General features: G+C 40.6%; 1 protein-coding gene across 1 annotated transcript; it reads right to left on the minus strand.

The window, feature by feature from the left end:
* Positions 1–2,002: 2,002 nt before the first annotated feature.
* On the minus strand, positions 2,003–7,500 carry LOC130701901 (uncharacterized). Its single transcript, XM_057523680.1, has 3 exons — positions 3,158–7,500; positions 2,515–3,034; positions 2,003–2,197 (listed from the first exon to the last, which is right to left on the minus strand). Exons 1-3 carry the CDS (start codon positions 7,498–7,500, stop codon positions 2,003–2,005), a joined length of 5,058 nt encoding a protein of 1,685 aa, XP_057379663.1.
* Positions 7,501–12,465: the final 4,965 nt, after the last annotated feature.

A 12,465-nucleotide genomic window follows, 5' to 3' on the forward strand; every position in this document is an offset into this window, starting at 1 on the left:
TGTACATCATGAAACTGATTCTATAACACTATATTCACATTGAATACACGTATATTTGATGCTGTTTGAATGCAGATATTGAAACTCACTGTATCACACTATATTCACATTGAATACACGTATATTTGATGCTGTTTGAATGTAGATATTGAAACTCACTGTATCACACTATATTCACATTGAATACACGTATATTTGATGCTGTTTGAATGTAGATATTGAAACTCACTGTATCACACTATATTCACATTGAATACAGATATATTTGATACTGTTTGAATGTACATCATGAAACTGATTCTATAACACTATATTCACATTGAATACACGTATATTTGATGCTGTTTGAATGTAGATATTGAAACTCACTGTATCACACTATATTCACATTGAATACACGTATATTTGATGCTGTTTGAATGTAGATATTGAAACTCACTGTATCACACTATATTCACATTGAATACACGTATATTTGATGCTGTTTGAATGTAGATATTGAAACTCACTGTATCACACTATATTCACATTGAATAAGAGAAAAATTGATGCAGAAAGAATGAAGAGAATGAAACTGATTCTATAACACTATATTCACATTGAATACACGTATATTCATGAAACTGATTCTGTATCACACTATATTCACATTGAATACACGTATATTTGATGCTGTTTGAATGTAGATATTGAAACTCACTGTATCACACTATATTCACATTGAATACACATATATTTGATGCTGTTTGAATGTAGATTTTCAAACTTACTGTATCACACTATATTCACATTGAATACAGTATATTTGATACTGTTTGACGGTACATCATGAAACTGATTCTATAACACTATATTCACATTGAATACACGTGTATTTGATGCTGTTTGAATGTCGATATTGAAACTCACTGTATCACACTATATTCACATTGAATACACGTATATTTGATGCTGTTTGAATGTAGATATTGAAACTCACTGTATCACACTATATTCACATTGAATACACGTATATTTGATACTGTTTAATGTACATCATGAAACTGATTCTATAACACTATATTCACATTGAATACACGTATATTTGATGCTGTTTGAATGTAGATATTGAAACTCACTGTATCACACTATATTCACATTGAATACACGTATATTTGATACTGTATCACACTATATTTGAATAATGTACATCATGAAACTGATTCTATAACACTATATTCACATTGAATACACGCATATTTGATGCTGTTTGAATGTAGATATTGAAACTCACTGTATCACACTATATTCACATTGAATACACGTATATTTGATGTTGTTTGAATGTTGATATTGAAACTCACTGTATCACACTATATTCACATTGAATACACGTATATTTCATAATGTTTGAATGTACATCATGAAACTGATTGTTTCCTCGAATGAAACCAGGGTGCGGGCAGTTTCTCAAACTGCTGTCGACTCCACCAGAAAGGACAATTCAATGGTGGAGAGAAGTTGTATTATGTGTGTAATATGGTGCCTAGACGTATAGGGTTTAGTAAATGTGGTACAATTCAGGATGTTACTTAGAATACCTGATGGGCTGATGGGCTGACAGGCTAAATGGCCACTCATACACATATACAGGATATAAACCGAAGTTGGGCGAGAGCCTATTAATATAAATATTAATATAGCTAGTAAGGGAAGGGATGAAACAACATTATTGTTACCGAGTGGCTCAGACAAATCAGGGATGGAGGCAGAATGTTTCGTCGACACAGTTCGACACAGGACAAGTATTTCGACTAGGAGTCGAAGAAGATTGGTAGAGTGAATTTCTTGGATCGCAGGACACAAGTTCGCGATACGTGTCAGAAACGTGGGGTTTTGGAGCAGACGAAACATAATTACAGTTGGGGTAGGGAACATTAGGGTTAAACAGTAACTTAGTAGGGCGATGTGGTTGGTCTGTCTTCGCATCATTCTTCGTTACGCTAGACTTGGGTGGTAGATTCTAGAGGCGTAGTTTTCGCCGGAACATGCTCCCCCGAGTCCGGAACGGACGAGCCAGCTTCAAGAAAACATAGCTCGGTAATTCCTCTTCGGAATACTCCAGTGGGTAGTTTAATGTCCACTGCTCTGACGCAGCCATCCGATCCTGGATAGGTTTGGACGACGTGGCCAATACTCCATACGCCGCGACTGAAGCCTTTGTTTATTTCGAGCACAACATCCCCGACCTCTAGGTTGGGACGTTGAGTTTTCCATTTTTTACGGGAGGCCAGAGATTGTAAATAAGTCGTTTTCCAGAGGTGCCAGAATAGATTTAATGTACGTTGCAGGTATTGATAACGTTCTCGCGGTTGCGCGTCGTCATAGCATCCAGCGGGGGGGGTATGCGGTCGGTGCACGATTTAAGAAATCGTTTGGCGTTAGGGGGCGGAAATCTTCCGGGTCGGAGCTGGCATATGTCAGCGGCCTAGTGTTTAGCAGCCCCGCGACTTCATAAAGCACCGTTCGAAGTACATCCTCGCTTGGATGACGGAAGGCTCCTTTCTCTCTTTCTAAAGCATCGTAGAGAGCTCTCTTGGTGATTTTGACTAAGGTCTCGTGAGCTCCTCCAAAATGGGGGGTACCGGGCGGTTGAAAGGTCCAGCGTATACGGGCACTGTGCATAAACGCGGGCACCTCTTCGGAGCTATGTAATTTGATGGCTGCCTCTCGTAACTCGCCTTCCGCGCCGACGAAGTTCGTCCCGTTGTCGGAATGAAGGACTGCTGTGCTACGATACATGGCGATAAATCTGCGCAGGGATAGGAGAAAGTCTTCAGATGAAAGCGACGGTACTAATTCCAAGAATATTGCCCTGGTTACTAAGCATGTATACAGCACGCCCCATCTTTTAGCGATTCTGCTACGATACGAGCTGATCTCTAATGGGCCGAATAGATCCACGGCTGTTCGAGTGAAGGGAATGGTGCCATAGTCGAGGCGGGACTCTGGTAACTCGGCCATCAATTGTTCGCCCGGTCGGGCTCGATTACGCCTGCAGATGGGACAATCCCGGCGGATCTTCTTCACTAATTATCTCCCGCTTGTCATCTAAAAATGTTGACGTATGTAGCAGAGGAGGAAGTCCGTTCCTACATGATTGAGTCGCGTATGGAACGCGCGGACGATTTTCTCGGCGAGCGGGTGTTTTCCGGGCAAGAGTACTGGATGCAGCTGATCGTAGGGCAGGCGTGCGCGACCAATTCGTCCGCCAAGTCTAAGTAGCCCATCTTTGTCGAGGATCGGAGACAGGGCCAACAGCGAGGAGCTAGAGTGCAGGGTTTTATTATTCTTTAGGCGTCTTAGTTCTTCAGAGAACGCCTCGACCTGGCACTGTTTTATTACATCAAAGAAGACAGGGTCTAGTTGGCACAGTGAGGGAATGTCTTCTGGAGTAATTTGGATTTGGGTCCAGTCTCTCTGAACCGGCTGTGTGATGACGAGTGTACGTGCGGGACGTTTCTCCTCGTTTACCGCTATCCACGGAAGATCCATCGGCCATTCCTGCCCAGACTGTGAGAGAAATTCCGGTCCTTTAAGCCAGGCAATTGGGAAAATGTTTCCATCTAGAGTGGAGCGGGTCGCGGCATCCGCCGGATTTAGAGCGCCCGGGACGAAGCGCCATTCGTCGGGTTCGGTGATGGTTTGTATTTCTCCAATGCGATTGCTCACGAAGACTTGATAATGGGCTGCTGTGGCTCGGATCCAATTTCGGACAGTGCTGCTGTCAGTCCAGAATTTTCTGCTGGATATCATTCCAGGAGGGAGAGACGTTCCGACGGTTTTGGCGAGCCGGGCGCCCAGCAAGGCCGCGTTTAGTTCCAGCTTCGGAACCGAGAGACATTTTTTGGGAGCTAACTTGTTGGCTGCCTTGATTTGGTGTATCCTTATCGTCTGCTTGCAGTTTTTGTCGTAGCTATTTCTGATGTAGACCACTGCCGCGTAGGCTTCTTCCGAAGCATCGCAGAAGGTGTGGATTTCTGAAGAGGTAATAGTCGATACCGCAGGGAAGAGACAGCGAGGGATTTCCACATCACCCAATAATTTTAGGGCGTTGAACCACTGTTCCCACCATTTCCGGTCGTCGCCAACCACTTCGTCGGTCCATTTCAACCCTTTGACGCCGAGTTCTCTCAGGCGTATCTTGGCCTTTACTATCAATGGAGAGGCGGTGCCGAGGGGGTCAAAGACACTGGCCACTTTACTAATGAGGTTTACGCGGGTGAAGCAGGTGTCGGGACGGTTAGCTACGTTGAATCCGAGGGAGTCCTTAAGGGTGTTCCAAAATACACCCAGAACCTTTTCGTCGGGATTTTGCACTAGAGAATGGGTGGTTGGTGACGAAGACAGCACGTGTTCCTTTCCCATTACACCTTGGACGAATTCCGGTGAATTTGATATCCACCCATGCAGTTTGAGATCCGCAGCGAGCAGATAATTACGGATCGTTGTAGCTTCTTGCGTCGCTTCTGTGATACCGGGGGCAGAGTTAAGGTAATCGTCCACATATATGTTATCTCGGACGGCGGTAGTAATCCTTTCATTTGCACCAGCATCTTCCATAATCTTCCGGATTGTGTGAATGGCGACGAAGGGGGAACAGCTCGCCCCAAACGGTAGACGATCCATCCGGCAGGTTTTCGGCTCGGTTTCCCCTTTTGGATTCCACAAAAAACAGAAGTAGCTAGCGTCTTCATCGCTCAGACGAAACCTGCTAAACATGGCCTCGATATCCGCCGCCCAGGCGATCTCGTACAATCTGAAACGGGTGACTACGGCTGCGAGAGATGGTTGAAGGGCCGGGCCAGCTACTATTGCATCGTTGAGACATTTGCCTTTGAAGGGGGCTGCAGCGTCGAAAACTACTCGAAGTTTTGATCCTTTGTAGACGCCGTGATGTGCCAGAAAATACCTTGCAGTCGATTCGTTATTGACTACTGATGCATACCCTTGATCAAAGGTTTTGGACATGGCAACCCGATAATCCTCTTCGTAAGCTGGTTGTTTTTCGAACCGCCGTAATAAACTGTTCCATCGGTTGATGGCCATTTCGTAGTTATTCGTCAGATTTGGTTCTCCCTCTCGCCAGGTGATCGGAACTTGATAACCGACGTCTAGCCTTTTCGTTCCTGAGACTGCTATTGCTAGAGCTCTTTTGTCTTCAGGTGACAAACATCCAGCCTGAAACTCCGTTCCGAACTCTTCCGTATCGCAGAACCTGCGAAGTTGAGTGTTCAGATCTTTGGTGTAGGTACTGCTGATGACTCGATTGCTTCGGACGGTGGCCCAGGTGTCTTGCGTGTCGGTTACGCCTCGGATAATCCACCCCAATTGAGTACGGGAGGCTACGGGCTCACCTGCCTTTCCGCCTCGGCCTTCCTGAACCATTAACAGATGGGCATGGTCCATGCCTACCAGTACATCGATGTCGCCCCCTACTTCGCCCACCGGTATATCTCTCAGGTGGCTCCAATTTTGTTTCTTGGCGTTCCAGTTGATCACGGGAGCTGGATTCGCCACCCTTCTCATGGTAGAAGCGGATATTGGAAATAGTGCTCCGGTCTCTGAACGGATCAAGAATCGTACGCGTTGTGAGGAGTGTTGCCGTACTTCACCACCGACTCCATCCACTTCAAGAATTTGCGGGATTCCTCGTATGTTTAAAGATCGGGCGCATGAGTCTGTCATGAGAGTGGAGTCACTTCCTTCATCGATAAACACGTTCACCAGTTGGGACCATTTCCCGTCGACTGAGCTCACTTCCAACCGCATCATTCCCAAATCCACCCTCTGCCTGCCGGTGCGGGCTGTCGATGGTTTGGCTCGTTTTATAGATAGATTTCCGGAGTCGTGCAATAATTCGTGGGGGCTGTATCGGCAACCGGTATGCTTGCAAGGTCTTCTTTTCGGACAGCTTTGGACAGAATGCTTGGGGCTGAAACAGCAGAAGCATAGGTGATGACGAACGCAGAACATGACTCGCTCCCCGATGGAGAGCCCTTGGAATTCTGTGCAGTCGGTCAGTTTGTGGGTTTTCTCGCATTTGAAGCAAAATGGGCGGTCGAGTACCGTTCCTCTGATATCTGGAGAAGTTGTGGCTCCTTGATGCACGCGTGCTGGACGACGATTGTCGGGAAAATTGTTTCTGGATACTGGGGCACTCTGTTCCGCCGCTATGCTGTGAGCGTTTTGATACGCTGAGGCTCTATTGCAAAGCCATCTTCCAAAATCGTTGAGGCTTCTATGCTCTAGGTCTCCCCATTTTCCTTCGTTCCAAGCCAAGCGATCGTGTAGAGAGAGTCTCTGACAAACCCTTTCGATGACATCAGCTGGTGAAACTTCTCCAATTCGAGTAAGATCGAAGAGGTGGGTGCGAATTTTCTCGGCATATCTTTTGAACGTTCTTGGGTCCAATTTCAGCTCTAACCGGTCGATTGCTTGTATATGTGCTGCTCTCATAACGTCGCGTCTCCCACAGGTCTGCTTCAGTCTTACTAGCGCTTCTATGTAGGCTGCCTCTCCACCTCCGAGTCCGTATATTACGTCTAGACAGTCGCCTCGAAGGTATCTTTTCAATAAGGCAATCTTTTCTCCTGGGGACCTCGGAGTGTCATGTACTAGGGCCTTGAAGACGTCAATCCATGCGAACCAATCTAGTGCCCTTCCGTGATAGACTTCCAACTCCGCCGAGACTGACGAACGAAAGTGATGTTGGCTGGACTCTGGTGGCAACCAGCCGTTGCTGTATTGGTCTATCCAGTCGTCCGGGGCGTTGCTCCTATCGCTCACCCATGGCACATTGACTATCCTTTTCGGAATGACATCATCTTGGCCAGCAGCATGTGGTCGACTGGTTGGAATTGGTCGTTGGCTGACTGATGAATAGCGTTCGTCGTCATCTAATGTTAATGAACTCAAGGCTCTGCTTATTGCACCCGCTTCGGCTTGGGAACCGGGGGGTCTTTCTTGTAGATTTTGGATCTCTTCAGGTCTTCTTGGTACGGCTAAATTGTCAATAGTCCTGTAGGGTTCTCTTTCTTGCCGTCCGATTCCGACTGCGGGAAACGATTGCCTAGGATCCTCTTGGATTTCAGAAGCTGGATCGTCCAGCCTGGAGGTTAAATAGCCTTCCACCATTTCGTACGTTTCGCCAGATTGCTGTACGTAACGCAGATGCATAGCTTCCTGCTTGTCATTCTCGATGGTATCTGGGTCGGTACCCATGAGATCCGTGTGTACTCGACGGTTGTCGTGATTCAGGTTCCTCAGATGTTCCATTAGTCCCTTAATGGCTCCCCGTGATCCTCGACTAAGTATCAGTGAATCGATGTGGCGACGAGTGACCGTTATCTGTTTGCGCAGCTGAGTTCTTCTTCTTTTCCACGTTTCGATCTCTTCTCGGGGCGGAACACCTCCAATGGCTCCTATTTCCTCCTGGGCGGTTTGTTCGTTATCGATCATTGTGTCGTCGATTCGAGAGGAGTACGGGTAATGGACGCCCGAGTTTCTAGAAAGATGGCAGGTTGGCAGCTAGATGATTGCGTATCGTAACCGTCGAGCTGGGATTTTCAGGACAAAGGCTTTGGCCGAGCAGAAGATGATAGCTAGGATGTTGTAGGAGCAATCACTGGAATCACGTGATGCTCCGGCTCGAAGGACCATATGTTTCCTCGAATGAAACCAGGGTGCGGGCAGTTTCTCAAACTGCTGTCGACTCCACCAGAAAGGACAATTCAATGGTGGAGAGAAGTTGTATTATGTGTGTAATATGGTGCCTAGACGTATAGGGTTTAGTAAATGTGGTACAATTCAGGATGTTACTTAGAATACCTGATGGGCTGATGGGCTGACAGGCTAAATGGCCACTCATACACATATACAGGATATAAACCGAAGTTGGGCGAGAGCCTATTAATATAAATATTAATATAGCTAGTAAGGGAAGGGATGAAACAACATTATTGTTACCGAGTGGCTCAGACAAATCAGGGATGGAGGCAGAATGTTTCGTCGACACAGTTCGACACAGGACAAGTATTTCGACTAGGAGTCGAAGAAGATTGGTAGAGTGAATTTCTTGGATCGCAGGACACAAGTTCGCGATACGAGAAATGGACGTGTAGTGTCAGAAACGTGGGGTTTTGGAGCAGACGAAACATAATAACAGTTGGGGTAGGGAACATTAGGGTTAAACAGTAACTTAGTAGGGCGATGTGGTTGGTCTGTCTTCGAATCATTCTTCGTTACGCTAGACTTGGGTGGTAGATTCTAGAGGCGTAGTTTTCGCCGGAACACTGATTCTATAACACTATATTCACATTGAATACACGTATATTTGATGCTGTTTTAATGCAGATATTGAAACTCACTGTATCACACTATATTCACATTGAATACACGTATATTTGATGCTGTTTGACTGTAGATATTGAAACTCACTGTATCACACTATATTCACTTTGAATACACGTATATTTGATGCTGTTTGAATGTAGATATTGAAACTCACTGTATCACACTATATTCACATTGAATACACGTATATTTGATGCTGTTTGAATGTAGATATTGAAACTCACTGTAACACACTATATTCATATTGAATACACGTATATTTGATGCTGTTTGAATGTAGATATTGAAACTCACTGTATCACACTATATTCACATTGAATACACGTATATTTGATACTGTTTAATGCACATCATGAAACTGATTCTATAACACTATATTCACATTGAATACACGCATATTTGATGCTGTTTGAATGCAGATATTGAAACTCACTGTATCACACTATATTCACATTGAATACACGTATATTTGATGCTGTTTGAATGTAGATATTGAAACTCACTGTATCACACTATATTCACATTGAATACACGTATATTTGATGCTGTTTGAATGTAGATATTGAAACTCACTGTAACACACTATATTCACATTGAATACACGTATATTTGATGCTGTTTGAATGTAGATATTGAAACTCACTGTATCACACTATATTCACATTGAATACACGTATATTTGATGCTGTTTGAATGTAGATCATGAAACTCATTGTATCACACTATATTCACATTGAATACACGTATATTTGATGCTGTTTGAATGCAGATATTGAAACTCACTGTATCACACTATATTCACATTGAATACACGTATATTTGATGCTGTTTGAATGTACATCATGAAACTGATTCTATAACACTATATTCACATTGAATACACGTATATTTGATGCTGTTTGAATGTTGATATTGAAACTCACTGTATCACACTATATTCACATTGAATACACGTATATTTGATGCTGTTTGAATGTAGATATTGAAACTCACTGTATCACACTATATTCACATTGAATACACGTATATTTGATGCTGTTTGAATGTACATCATGAAACTGATTCTATAACACTATATTCACATTGAATACACGTATATTTGATGCTGTTTGAATGAAGATATTGAAACTCACTGTATCACACTATATTCACATTGAATACACGTATATTTGATGCTGTTTGAATGTAGATATTGAAACTCACTGTATCACACTATATTCACATTGAATACACGTATATTTGATGCTGTTTGAATGTAGATATTAAAACTCACTGTATCACACTATATTCACATTGAATACAGTATATTTGATGCTGTTTGAATGTAGATCATGAAACTGATTCTATAACACTATATTCACATTGAATACACGTATATTTGATGCTGTTTGAATGTAGATATTGAAACTCACTGTATCACACTATATTCACATTGAATACACGTATATTTGATGCTGTTTGAATGTAGATATTGAAACTCACTGTATCACACTATATTCACATTGAATACACGTATATTTGATGCTGTTTGAATGTAGATATTGAAACTCACTGTATCACACTATATTCACATTGAATACACGTATATTTGATGCTGTTTGAATGTAGATCATGAAACTGATTCTATAACACTATATTCACATTGAATACACGTATATTTGATGCTGTTTGAATGTAGATATTGAAACTCACTGTATCACACTATATTCACATTGAATACACGTATATTTGATGCTGTTTGAATGTAGATATTGAAACTCACTGTATCACACTATATTCACATTGAATACACGTATATTTGATACTGTTTGAATGTACATCATGAAACTGATTCTATAACACTATATTCACATTGAATACACGTATATTTGATGCTGTTTGAATGTAGATATTGAAACTCACTGTATCACACTATATTCACATTGAATACACGTATATTTGATGCTGTTTGAATGTAGATATTGAAACTCACTGTACACACTATATTCACATTGAATACACGTATATTTGATGCTGTTTGAATGTAGATATTGAAACTCACTGTATCACACTATATTCACATTGAATACACGTATATTTGATGCTGTTTGAATGTAGATATTGAAACTCACTGTATCACACTATATTCACATTGAATACACGTATATTTGATACTGTTTGAATGTAGATCATGAAACTGATTCTATAACACTATATTCACATTGAATACACGTATATTTGATGCTGTTTGAATGTCGATATTGAAACTCACTGTATCACACTATATTCACATTGAATACACGTATATTTGATGCTGTTTGAATGTAGATATTGAAACTCACTGTATCACACTATATTCACATTGAATACACGTATATTTGATACTGTTTGAATGTAGATCATGAAACTGATTCTATAACACTATATTCACATTGAATACACGTATATTTGATGCTGTTTGAATGTAGATATTGAAACTCACTGTATCACACTATATTCACATTGAATACACGTATATTTGATGCTGTTTGAATGTAGATATTGAAACTCACTGTATCACACTATATTCACATTGAATACACGTATATTTGATGCTGTTTGAATGTAGATCATTGAAACTCACTGTAACACTATATTCACATTGAATACACGTATATTTGATGCTGTTTGAATGTAGATATTGAAACTGATTCTATAACACTATATTCACATTGAATACACGTATATTTGATGCTGTTTGAATGTAGATATTGAAACTCATTGTATAACACTATATTCACATTGAATACACGTATATTTGATGCTGTTTGAATGTAGATATTGAAACTCACTGTATCACACTATATTCACATTGAATACACGTATATTTGATACTGTTTGAATGTAGATCATAAAACCGATTCTATAACACTATATTCACATTGAATACACGTATATTTGATGCTGTTTGAATGTAGATATTGAAACTCACTGTATCACACTATATTCACATTGAATACACGTATATTTGATGCTGTTTGAATGTAGATATTGAAACTCACTGTATCACACTATATTCACATTGAATACACGTATATTTGATGCTGTTTGAATGTAGATCATGAAACTGATTCTATAACACTATATTCACATTGAATACACGTATATTTGATGCTGTTTGAATGTAGATATTGAAACTCACTGTATCACACTATATTCACATTGAATACACGTATATTTGATGCTGTTTGAATGTAGATATTGAAACTCACTGTATCACACTATATTCACATTGAATACACGTATATTTGATACTGTTTGAATGTAGATCATGAAACTGATTCTATAACACTATATTCACATTGAATACACGTATATTTGATGCTGTTTGAATGTAGATATTGAAACTCACTGTATCACACTATATTCACATTGAATACACGTATATTTGATGCTGTTTGAATGTAGATATTGAAACTCACTGTATCACACTATATTCACATTGAATACACGTATATTTGATACTGTTTGAATGTAGATCATGAAACTGATTCTATAACACTATATTCACATTGAATACACGTATATTTGATGCTGTTTGAATGTAGATATTGAAACTCACTGTATCACACTATATTCACATTGAATACACGTATATTTGATACTGTTTGAATGTAGATCATGAAACTGATTCTATAATACTATATTCACATTGAATACACGTATATTTGATGCTGTTTGAATGTAGATATTGAAACTCACTGTATCACACTATATTCACATTGAATACACGTATATTTGATGCTGTTTGAATGTAGATATTGAAACTCACTGTATCACACTATATTCACATTGAATACACGTATATTTGATGCTGTTTGAATGTAGATCATGAAACTTATTCTATAACACTATATTCACATTGAATACACGTATATTTGATGCTGTTTGAATGTAGATATTGAAACTCACTGTATCACACTATATTCACATTGAATACACGTATATTTGATGCTGTTTGAATGTAGATATTGAAACTCACTGTATCACACTATATTCACATTGAATACACGTATATTTGATGCTGTTTGAATGTAGATATTGAAACTCACT

This window comes from Daphnia carinata, chromosome 7 (assembly GCF_022539665.2).
Source record: "Daphnia carinata strain CSIRO-1 chromosome 7, CSIRO_AGI_Dcar_HiC_V3, whole genome shotgun sequence".
Classification (NCBI taxonomy): Eukaryota; Metazoa; Arthropoda; class Branchiopoda; order Diplostraca; family Daphniidae; genus Daphnia; species Daphnia carinata.

Coding starts and splice junctions, on each gene's coding strand:
- LOC130701901 (XM_057523680.1), bottom strand. CDS start 7,500: ATGATCGATAACGAACAAACCGCCCAGGAGGAAATAGGAGCCATTGGA. Junction 3,035..3,157: donor GCCGAGAAAATCGTCCGCGC/GTTCCATACGCG, acceptor TCCCATCTGCAG/GCGTAATCGAGCCCGACCGG. Junction 2,198..2,514: donor TCCGTCATCCAAGCGAGGAT/GTACTTCGAACG, acceptor AAATAAACAAAG/GCTTCAGTCGCGGCGTATGG.